Raw genomic sequence first — 11,841 nt, forward strand, 5'->3', positions numbered from 1 at the left:
AACTTCAATATAAACAAATTTCAACATTCACATGTATAATATTTTTCAGAGAAGACACATGAAATATCTGATCTTTTAGTTTATTTTGTTTTGATAGCAAAAAAAGTAATATATGAATTAAAAAATATTAATCTGTTTATGATTTCAGTGAAAAATCCTTGTTCTGATAAGTGTAGCCATCTTTGTTTACTGGTTCCTGGCGGATATAGATGTGCTTGTCCAGATGGTACAAGATTTCAAACAGGAAATAAGTTTCTATGTGATGCTGGTGAGTCTATACTTTGAGTTAAATAAAGGAAAAAATATATACTGTGGATTCATTTATTTTTCGTGGGAACCAATTTTCGTGGATTGAGGAAAACTTACACTTTCGTGGATATTTAATTTCGTGATTTTGCTAAAGTCTGCATAACACCCCTATGGAAAATTTACAATTTGAACATTTAAATTCATGGTTCACCTGTACCCACGAAATCCACGAAAATTGGTATCCAACGAATAATAATGAATCCACAGTATAAAATTTATAACAATGTTTTAACGTATTTTGTATGATACTTTTGATTTTTAGAATTTTGATAAAAAAGCATTAAGAAGTTTCTATGATCTTCTGTAAATAGCTAATGATTCATATCAAATGTCTTCAGATAATAATTGTTTTAACAGCACTTTCTTTGCTTAAGTCCAACTTAAACATTTTGATATCCTACTATGAAGTACAGGTGTCAGTCAATTAATTACCAATTGGCTAATAACTACTCCTTCTTGATAAATGCTTTACATGTTGAATATCAAAAATATGTACAATAGAGTTGTCATCCTTGTCATCAGATGCTGCAGTCCTGTCAAACATTTATCAAATGTATGAACACTTGCTATTCCAACTTTATAATTGAGAAAAAAGGGGCTTTGTGTATTAAATTCATGATGCAAAGTCCTTAACTGCATTTGATAAAACCTAAAGCATGCATGTCAACTGATCCGTATTTTGTGGGTGTGACCCGTGAATTTCCCTTCTCACCTGGGATTTTTAAAAATTAAAATGATCAAATAACTGCGAATTCAGAAAATGACATGTTTTCACCTGTATTTCTGATCTGCTATTGATTCTGGTATTTAGAATTGAAATATACATTCGGTTTTATCAGCTTTTTTCCTTCGAAAAAGAAAACAATTGAAAAGTCAAAACACAGGATTTGCTTTTTGTCTCACCTGGGACGAAAGTCACGGAAAGTGAGACATAGGGATTGCTTTTCTTGCAACGGCGATGACGCATCAACAATTGTTAAGTTTTCTGCTTAAGTTAGTTTAATAGGAACTACTTGTGATGGATCATTGATTTTTTGTATGAAGATGCATTACTATCAGTACATATCAGTTTGATGACTATTTCGAGGCCCTGCCCCCTAGGCCATGGTCCAGTGAATTTGAATTAATTAGCAATTTTAAATGTTAAGTTTTCTGCTTAAGTAAGATTGAAAGGAAACTACTGGTGATAGATCAATGATATTTTGTGTGAAGTTGCATTGTTTTCAATACATATCAGTTTGACGACTATTTTGAGACCCTGCCCCCCTAGGCCATGGTTCAGTGACTTTGAATTAAGTAGCAATTTTCAATGATAAGTTTTCTGCTTGAGTTAGTTTGATATGAACTACTTGCGATAAATCAATGATATTTTCTATAAAGTTGCATTACTATCAGTACATATCAGTTTGACGACTATTTTAAGGCCCTGTCCCCTAGGTCATGGTCCAGTAACTTTCAATCAATTAACAATTTTCAATGCTAAGTTTTATGATTAAGTTAGTTTGATAGGAATTACTTACAATAGACAATAGTTTCTATAAAGTTACGTTGCTGTTTGTACATCTTAGTTTATCAACCATTTCAAGGCCCTACCCACTAATTTGTCCAGCGACTGAATTGATTAGCAATGTTGCTGTCCATCAGATTGTCTTTTTCTGAATTTTATGCTGACAGGCAAGACATATCTCTGTGTCAACAGTTTATTTACCTTGCTCTTAATTGGATGAATACAGCTATCAAAACATATTTTGATGCTCCTTTGATTGAAAAGTAACAATGCGATTATTGTCTCGTTAATTGTACCCCAGAAAGTTGAAGCCAGTCAAGCTTGATATACAATTCTATGTCCTGTTTATAAGATTTACCTTTTGAAAATATCAATTATCGTATAAAAATCCTTTTAAAACAATTTGAACCTCTTAATACAATTCTGTTGGAGAGATACAAGTCCCTTATAAACTATTTTAAACCATTTAATTTTGTTATCACTTAAATGTAAAAGCTTTGAGTCAAATCCATATGCTCAAGACATTGCACTGGAATTAAGTAAACACACTTACTTCTCCTTTCTCTTATCTCCCTCCTGTGTAAAGGAGCACATTTGCCAAAACTGATTTTTAATTATAGCTGATGTTTATGAATTTCTTTTGTAAAAAGTAGAGTGAAAAAAACAGTTAAAGGGCATTGTTTAAGAAAGATATTTAATTATTGGTAAATATTTATATAATTAAGGATGTACTTAGGTGAAATTAAAAAAATCTAGAATTCAAAATTGATACTTTAAGTCAGAAGAGCATTAGTTAAGTTACAAAATAAGCTAATACTAGGTTAATTATGGAGCTCCTTTTTAAGATATTTAATTTTTAAAAAATGGCTGGAAAAGGCTTACTCGGACTTTTACCTTATATTTGCATTGGTATTATTTGGGTCTCAAATCGAAAGAAAGAAAATCTAGAATCTAGAATCTTCTCAAATTTTGGTAAATGACCTTTTATGAGCTATTGAAGTCTTATATGAAAAGAAAAATGGGTGGTATGGGGCAAAATATTTTACCCCGTAGGAAAAAAACCAAGGAGTCCGAACATCTGACAAAAATTCTGAAACCTGACCTAAGTACATCATTAACAAGTACATTAGTGAATATGTGTAGGAAATTGGTATATGTTATAGTATATATTATAAAAAAACCCTCTAAATACTAAAACTCAACTTTAAAAAATTTGTACGCTTTATGACCTGACATTTTCTTCCTCAATGCAGGTCATGACCTGCATTTTCATTTTCAGAGGTTGACAGGTATGCAAAAGCAAAGAAGAAGTGTTTTATTGCTGTGCTTAATTTCAAAGTCACAGTGAGGCCTTAGACATGACTTAGAAAGAATGACACACAAATGTCAACAAGTAACAGGCTATATCAATTAAATAGGCAAAGCAATGGAAGATAACTCTTACATTACCTTTAACAAACTTTTTTTAATTCAAAATACCATGGGAGATAACTCTTATATTGTCGTAGAAATGAAAAGACCAATATGAATATAATGTTTGGTTTTGTATTGTTAGCAATGGAGGAATCTAGACCTTTGCCATCAGTCTGTCCTTGTAACAATGGAGGATCTTGTATCCAGGGTAATTGGTCAGAAATAGTTTGTCATTGTCCACCTGGTAAGCTTTACAGTTACAGTTTCTTGTATTTTCCTCCATAAGTAGTGGAGCACTACCTAGGATATAGTGTTGAAGACTATGTACACCTGTTAAACATAAAAGTAACAATATAAATATCAGCACCCATTCACAATGAGAAATGTAATATGTAAAATTTGAGAAGCTTTAAGAGTCATCATACTTTAAAGTTCAAAATGTGGCCACGCGCATGATACACAAGATAAAGAGTGTGTATATAGAGGTGATAAACTGTACATAAGTTTTATATTTTTTCCTGTCCAGACTTTAAACTGTTAAAGATGTATTTGTATTTCTGTTTTGTACTGACTTAGTATAGAGTTTCATTTCCATTACATGACAGATTAATTCAACATAATTTATATTACTTGGTTGCACGACTTGTAATGTATTTTCTTTACTATCCAGATTCAGTAGAAATGAACATTATTGGTTGTTTTTATAATTATAAAATAGAGATTTGTTTTCATTGGTGAAAGATAAAGTTAATGTCATTTTTAGATGGTTGTGTTTGCTTTGATTTAAGGGTTGTTCATGGTATTAGATGAATCTGATTTGCCATAATGCATTAGGTTAAGTGTCAATGGTCCTGATCAAGAATATTATCTTTCATGAAATTAGAGAAATTTGCAATCCTGGTTTTAATTAAGGATATTATGGCACACACTAGCATACCAGTCACTCAAGCCAAATCTGTGCAATAACTTGAGAACCATTCAACCAATACTAATCAATTTTCAATATGTTGTAACTGAGGAAAAATAAGAGGTCAAGTTCAATATTGATGATTTTCACATTTTCTGTTCATGAGTTATGGTTTTTGGTTGATCCAAAATTTGCTCCATAAGTTAATTTTGAGCAATAACTTGAGAACACTTGACCCAATCCTTATGAAATGTTATATTCTCTTTACAAAACGGAGGTCAAGATAAGATTTTTCATTTTTGTGGATCAGGAGTTATGGCCTTTAGTGTGGCGTCCATTTTCGCTGAATTAGTACACATTTTTGTTTAGGGGCCAGTTGAAGCCTGCCTCCGGGTGCAGGATTTTCTCACTGTGTTGAAGACCCATTGGTGGCCTTGGCTGTTTTCTGCTCTTTGGTTGGATTGTTGTCTCTTTGACACATTCCCGTTTCCATTCTCAATTTTAATTGATTGTTTTAACACTGACACTAATAGATGTAAGAAAAACCTTGTTTGCTTACTGTTTTAAAGTCTGTTATCATGGAGATGAGTTAGCCTGCTATAAATATGTTTTCAGAAAACTGTCTCAAATTTGCAACTAAAAGAGGCTGAACCTGGTATTTATCTTATTTCGAAAGTTTTTATATATTTCTCAAATCTTGCAGGTTTTCTTGGACCATACTGTGAAATTTTAGAACCTAAAAAACTTATGCCACAGTTACAGTCAACAAGTAAGTAACAACATTTTGACATTTGTGGATATATTGTTGAAGTCAGGGGGTGGGGGTGGTTCTACAAGTTTTGTGCTACACACCTTTTTCACACAATATTTACTACCAATTGATTAAGACTGATATATAGTAAGAAATGTTTTCTGTCCATTTAACTGGCCATCTAAGGAAGTCTCAGAACAACTTTCATCTTTTAATTTCTCATTATATTACAAAGTTTAATGTTCCATATTGACAAAATCCTTTTTAATTTTGAAAATTTTCAGATCTGTTGTTTGAGGACCATCAGTATTAAAAACTTTTAAAAGTCCCAGGGATTTGTAACAATAGTTATATATTTTAATTTTGTATATTTGTTTTGTAGGACTTGCTACAATTATAGTGCCTGCTTCTGTTCTTGGATTTGTTCTCATCATGATTCTCTTGTTATTGTATGTCTTCAGAAGAAAAAGGTTTGTATGTTATTATAAATACTTGAGCAACTATTTTTTTTAAAGAAAACTTTTCTTTATATTCTCTGCCACTATGCTCTTGTCAACATATATTTGTTCCTCTGGGAAATTTATTATAAATAAAGCTATACTATCTGTCCCTCTTGTAATATTTTTCCAGAATATTTCTTGTTTTTGGAACTAATTTCATCAAGGAACTTCTATTCCATGACACTCTCCTTGGAAATAACTGAGTTTCTGATTTAACATTTAGACTCAAATGGGCCTTTATTTTCCATACCCTATCTGCAAATTATTTCTAACTCTGTCGGCATGCACAACATATATGTTTACATATGCCAGATATCATACAGTTTACATTCAATTATATCAGACTATTCATTAGTGCAGTTATCATAACTCAGGGGGATATGACCTTCATTTCTTGGTGTTTTTTTTTAATTGTTGAGTTATTGATGAAAGATTTAAGCAAAAAATTACAGGTGAGCGATTCAGGCCCTTGAGAGCCTCTTTGTTTAACCTTTTTTTTTATTGATACAGGAAAGTACTGAAAGGTGAATTCAAAGGAGGGTCTGGAGTAGTTACATATAGAGAAGGCACTAATGTAGAAATAACACCCTCATTCACTAGTGATGATACAAACTCACCAGAACTTGTAAGTATTAATTTCTAATGCAGGAGGCACTAATGTAGAAATAACACCCTCATTTACTAGTGATGACAACAACTCACCAGAACTCGTAAGTATTTCTAAAGTGACAGGAGGCACTAATGTAAAATATTTTTATTTTGAGTTGGAAATAACTGAACCAAGGAGTTTTTTCAAACAGTAAAGTAGTTTTGGGTGTGTTATGTTATGAAATATTTGTGTCACAGATATTTCTCTGTTGTCCTAGTAACAATCTGTTCTTTTTGTATTTCATTACATATCAATAGATTTTTACTCTTTTATATGCACATCATGATGGGTGACACTAGTTGTAAATCAATTTTCTGTATGTCTGATACATTTTAGATCATACAATTAACACCTTCCTGTTTGCCCAAAATTTTCTTATCAGGTATGCTCATATATGAATCCATTATACTTTCTTAGTGAAAATAATAAAGATAAATTTATTGAAATTGGTAATCAAGCTTAATTTTGCAAACCATTCCATTTGGATTGCTTTCAGATCCAATGCTCATCAGTTTCCTGTTTTAAATATACATGCCACTGGGCGTTAAAGCAAACAATCAATCTGTACATGCTTTATTGTCGAGCCTGAGACTTTTGTCGCAGAAAGCTCGACATAGGGATAGTGATCCAGCGGCGGTGGCAGCTACAGCAGCAGCAGCGTTAGCTAACTTCTTAAAAGCTTTATATTTTAGAAGCTAGAAGACCTGGATGCTTCATACTTTGTATATAGATGCCTTATGTTACGAAGTTTCCGTCTGTCATATGTCCATTGTCCTTGACCTCATTTTCATGGTTCAGTGACTACTTGAAAAAAAAGTCAACATTTTTTGTAATGTTAATTCCTTTCTTATTATGAGTAATAGGATAACTATATTTAGTATGTGCCTACCTTGCAAGGTCAACATGCCCGCCAGACAATTTTCATTTGACCTCGACCTCATTTCATGGATCAGTGAACAAGGTTAAGTTTTCGTGGTCAAGTCCATATATCAGATACTATAAGCAGTAGGTCTTCTATATTTGGTATATGGAATGATTGTAAGGTGTACATGTCCAACTGGTAGGTGTCATCTGACCTTGACCTCATTTTCATGGTTCAGTGGTCAAAGTTAAGTTTTTGAGTTTTGGTCTTTTTTTCTAATACTATATGCAATAGGTCAACTATAAATGGTGAATGGAAATATTTTATGATGTACATGTCAGTCTCACAGGTTTTATTTGACCTTGACCTCATTTTCACGGTTCATTTCTCAGTGTTAAGTTTTTGTGTTTTGGTCTGTTTTTCTTCAACTATAAGCAATAGATCAACTATATTTGATGTATGGAAGGATTGTAAGGTGTATATGTCTGTCTGGCAGGTATCATCTGACCTTGACCTCATTTTCATGGTTCAGTGGTCAATGTTAAGTTTTCATGGTTAAGTTTGTTTCTTAGATACTATAAGCAATAGGTCAACTATATTCAATGCCTAAATTCATTGTAAGGTGTACATGTCTGTCTGGCATGGTTCATCTGACCTTGACCTCATTTTCATGGTTCATTGGTCAATGTTAAGTTTTGTTGTTTAAGACTATTTCTTAGAAACAATAAGCAATAGGTCAACTATGTTTGGTTTATTGAATGATTGTAAGGTGTACATGTATTTCTCGTTTGGTTTATCTGACCTTGACCTCATTTTCTTGGATCATGTTAAGTTTATGTGTTACTTGTAGTAAAGCTTTGTATTTAGGGCTATCAACATAAAATCAATGGTTAGTAAAGAAGGCGAGACATTTCAGCGTGTGCACTCTTGTTTATTAAGTGCCAATCTGTGTAAGAATCAGGCAGTGGTGAAAACATGACAAACAAAAACCCACTCAAGTGGACAATGATTTTATGCTCAAAATGTATAATGGTGCACGAATATAACATTTGTTTCCTTTTCCTGTTCTGGTAATTCAAGTTATAATTTGGTTGAAATGCACTAGAAATTAACAATTAAGGGGAGCTAACTCCGTAATTAGCTGTCATTCTAACCATAGTTATCTAGAGTTTCCCGAATTACCAGACACAGAGAAATGAAAGACCAACCATTCATTTCTTATTCAGGACGGGGGTAACTTCAAATAAGATGGTAAGGTCGGTGGTTTTTTTTCTGCCATGTTTTGATTTTTTTTTAAATTGCCTGATTCTTACAAAGACTGGCACTTAATTGTTGTCTTCCTGCACACATGGACTTTGTCATTGTGGAGTTTAACTGACATGTGATGGACATCAAAACTGCTAATTTCAGATTCAGATATATCTGATACTAGGCTTATTCTGAGGGCAATTGACTGTATAAAGTTTGTTGATGGATTGGTACATGTATTTCAAAGCCAATGAAAGGTTACAGTAGTAGCTCACAGTTCATCTTGTTTTTATCACCTCCATTCAATATTAAGTGGGCATTACATTTTCTGTGACAAAGTAAATGGTTAATGTAGTTTATTACCATGATGTTGAGGTCACATTAACTTGATACTTAGTTCACATGCTCATTAGGATGTGAACTTGTTATAATGTATGCCAGATTAGGGTTTTGCCCCTTTTTTTTCGTCTTACACACAGAAAGGGGAACGTGAGAGTGGGGCATGGTATATTTTTGTTTCTAATAAAAGAAGTTAAGCTTTCCAATTGTGAACTTTCCATTTCTATGAAGCGACATTCCAGCAGCGCCTGCATATGCAGTATACATCTCCTAGTTGATACAATATTTCAGGGCTGCTAAATGAGGATCAGGATCTGATTACCCTTCGGGAGAACCTGATATCACCCCTGATCTTTGTACAATATTTTTAGTTTTCTTTGTTATGTTTTGTATACTGTTGTTTGTCTTTTTGGTCTTTTTCTTTTATTTGCCATGGTGTTGTCAGTTTATTTTTAATGTATGAGTTTAAATGTCCCTTTGGTATCTTTTGCTTCTCTTTTAAGACCAGATGGTACTGACCTAAACCTTTGTTTTTTGTATGCGAGACATAGGTATTACTATCTGGTGGTGGCGGCATAAACTATTTGTATAAAGCTTTATATTTCAGCAAGTAGAAGTCCTGGATGCATCATAACTTGTATGCAGATACCTTATGTTACGAAGTTTCTGTCTGTCATATGTCCAATGTCCTTGACCTCATTTTCATGGTTCAGCGACTGGTTGAAAAAAAATTGAGTTTTTTTTTGTCATGTGAATTTCACACTTAGTATGAGTAATAGGACAAATATATTTCATGGATCAGTGATCAAGGTTAAAGTTATGTGATTAGGTCCGTTTCTAAAATACTATTATAAGCAGTAGGTCAACTATATGTGGAGTATGGAATGACTGTAAGGTATACATGTCATCTGACCTTGACCTCATTTTCATGGTTCATTGGTCAATGTAAAGTTTTTGTGTTTTGGTCTGTTTTTCAAGTACTATAAGCAATATGCCTACTATATTTGGTGCATGGAATGATTGTAAGGTGTACATGTCTGTCTGGCAGGTTTAATCTGACCTTGACCCCATTTTCATGGTTTATTGGTCAATGTTAAGTTTTTGTGTTTTGGTCTGTTTTGCAAGTACTATAAGCAATATGTAAACTATGTTTGGTGTTTGGAATGACTGTAATGGGTACATGTCAGTCTGGCAGGTTTCTTCTGACCTTGACCTCTTTTTCATGGTTCATTGGTCAATGTTAAGTTTTTTGTGTTTTGGTCTGTTTTTCAAGTACTATAAGCAATATGTCAACTATATTTGGTGTTTGGAATGATTATAAAGTGTACATGTCTGTTTGGCAGGTATCATCTGACCTTGACTTCATTTTCATGGTTCTTTGGTTGATGTTAAGTTTTTGTGTTTTGGTTTGTTTTTCAAATACTGTAAGCAATAGGTCAACTCTATTTGGTGTATACAAAGATTGTAAGGCGTATATGTCTGTCTGACAGGATTTATCAGACCTGATCGAGTTTCTATGATGCTTTTAGTAAAACCTTTATCTTTAAGACTTTAAACATAAAATCAATGGTAAGTAAAGCAGGTGAGACCTTTCAGTGTGTGCACTCTTGTCTCCTTTCTCTATTATTTTGCTATCAGTATTGTCATGTCTGGCAAAGGTGGAAAATTGTTTTGTCAAATTTTAAAGTAAATAAAAAAAATTCTGTTACCAAATATTCAAAGCTACAAAATTTAAGAGGAAAGGGGGAAGAGAAGTAACATGTTGCCTAAAAACCATATCAATATTTTGAACAACATAGAATTCTCATCTTCTATTCCAGAACATGACAAATATTCAACTAGATTCTACAAACTTTTGTAATCCAATGTACTACAAATCTGAAGATATAGACACTACATTTGATTCTATGGAGAATCCAGTTACCTCCCTTGATCGTGAGGCTCCAGTAACTTCTCCAGATATTAGTGTAGGACCTCCTATAGATAGTTCCAAAGGAGCTACCCCTAGTAACGTAAGGAAATATAGAGTGAAGAAAAAAGCATTGAGCCCTGTTGAACACTCTGATAAGGATAAAGACGGACTTGTTGCAGAAGAGGAATTGTAGCAATGAACTCTGTGTAGACTTTCCTCACCAATGATCTCAGATCAATTACTACAACAAAGAAAGACATATCATAATATTGTTTGAAATTACAGTGATTGGATAATGTTGTGCATGTGTCATTGATTCAGAGGTTTGCCTTTTTGAAATTTCCTGACAAACTGGAGACAATGTTTCCAGGCACTGTGATATATCAAGCGTTGGCTATGGCTTTGCATTTTTAACATAAATACTGTATGAATGGGAGAGTATCTGTTTATATATATAGACAATAATAGTGCATTGACTTAACATATCAACGATATAAGGATGAGGCTTAGAAACGGGGAAATGCGAGGCTCTGCCGAGCTTTTTCCCCCGTTTCGGGTCGAATCCTTATATCGTTGATATGTCAAGTCAATGCACTATTATTGTCTTTATACTGCAATCTAAAAAAAAAACATTTTCAATTGTTGTTTAATGTGTTAATGTTATTATTTGATTTAAATATTGGGAAACTTCCCCCTTTTATAAAAACGCCTCATATCATGCAGGCGGGGAAATATACATAACAATGAAATGTACATTACCTGTTGAAACCCGCAGTCGATGGTGAACGAATTTGTTTGAGAATGAACTAAAATATCAACAATAAGCATAAAACATAATGATTTTTAGTTTGCAAACCAAAAATATTAACAAGTGAAATATGTTTTTTTTCTAAAAATTGCAAAAGAAATAAGTTTGAGTCGTTGTATACATTGGAAACAAGAACAGGTTGAATAGGTCGTATGAATAATTAATTATAATTTCGGCAATTTCTATTTAAATATTCATGAGGAAAAGTGATATCAGGTCAGTGACTGTATATGACATAGAAATATACGGTCAACGCATTTTGACTGCTCAAATAGAACGAGTGCAGTATAAATAGCTATATGAAGCAATCCTCACTATTAAGTCTGATATGCCTAAACAGCTTCTATATTAACAATTTTCCTTTTAACAACTTAACTGCCAAAAATATCATAGAATTTTTTCATTGTGCCTGAATACAACAGAAATTTTGGAACATTTGCTTTAGGGTTGAAAGGTTTTTTGCTTATCAAAATCTTGGACCTGTTCTTTATCAGAAAATGGATTTGGAAGTAACCATTTTGTTTTACAGCAAGACCTTCCAGTGATGTTTGGCATGTGTGCTTGCTTAATTTTATTTTTTTCATTTTTAATGTCCATCTTAACTTTTTCATTGTTCGTTATATTTGTCAAATCCAA

At 32.9% G+C, this 11,841-nt stretch overlaps 1 protein-coding gene across 1 annotated transcript in view; it reads left to right on the plus strand.

Moving 5' to 3' along the window:
* Positions 1 to 10,849, plus strand: part of LOC127718035 (low-density lipoprotein receptor-related protein 2-like) — a 178,434-nt gene extending 167,585 nt beyond the window's left edge. Inside the window, exons 78-83 of the mRNA XM_052223930.1 lie at positions 149 to 268; positions 3,372 to 3,473; positions 4,840 to 4,905; positions 5,270 to 5,357; positions 5,898 to 6,012; positions 10,306 to 10,849. Coding sequence (XP_052079890.1) covers positions 149 to 268; positions 3,372 to 3,473; positions 4,840 to 4,905; positions 5,270 to 5,357; positions 5,898 to 6,012; positions 10,306 to 10,590 — 776 coding nt within the window. The 3' untranslated portion in view covers positions 10,591 to 10,849. The remainder of the gene's footprint in view (positions 1 to 148; positions 269 to 3,371; positions 3,474 to 4,839; positions 4,906 to 5,269; positions 5,358 to 5,897; positions 6,013 to 10,305) is intronic.
* The last annotated feature ends 992 nt before the right edge of the window (positions 10,850 to 11,841 follow it).

This window comes from Mytilus californianus, unplaced genomic scaffold (assembly GCF_021869535.1).
Source record: "Mytilus californianus isolate M0D057914Y unplaced genomic scaffold, xbMytCali1.0.p SCAF_10, whole genome shotgun sequence".
Taxonomy (NCBI): domain Eukaryota; kingdom Metazoa; phylum Mollusca; class Bivalvia; order Mytilida; family Mytilidae; genus Mytilus; species Mytilus californianus.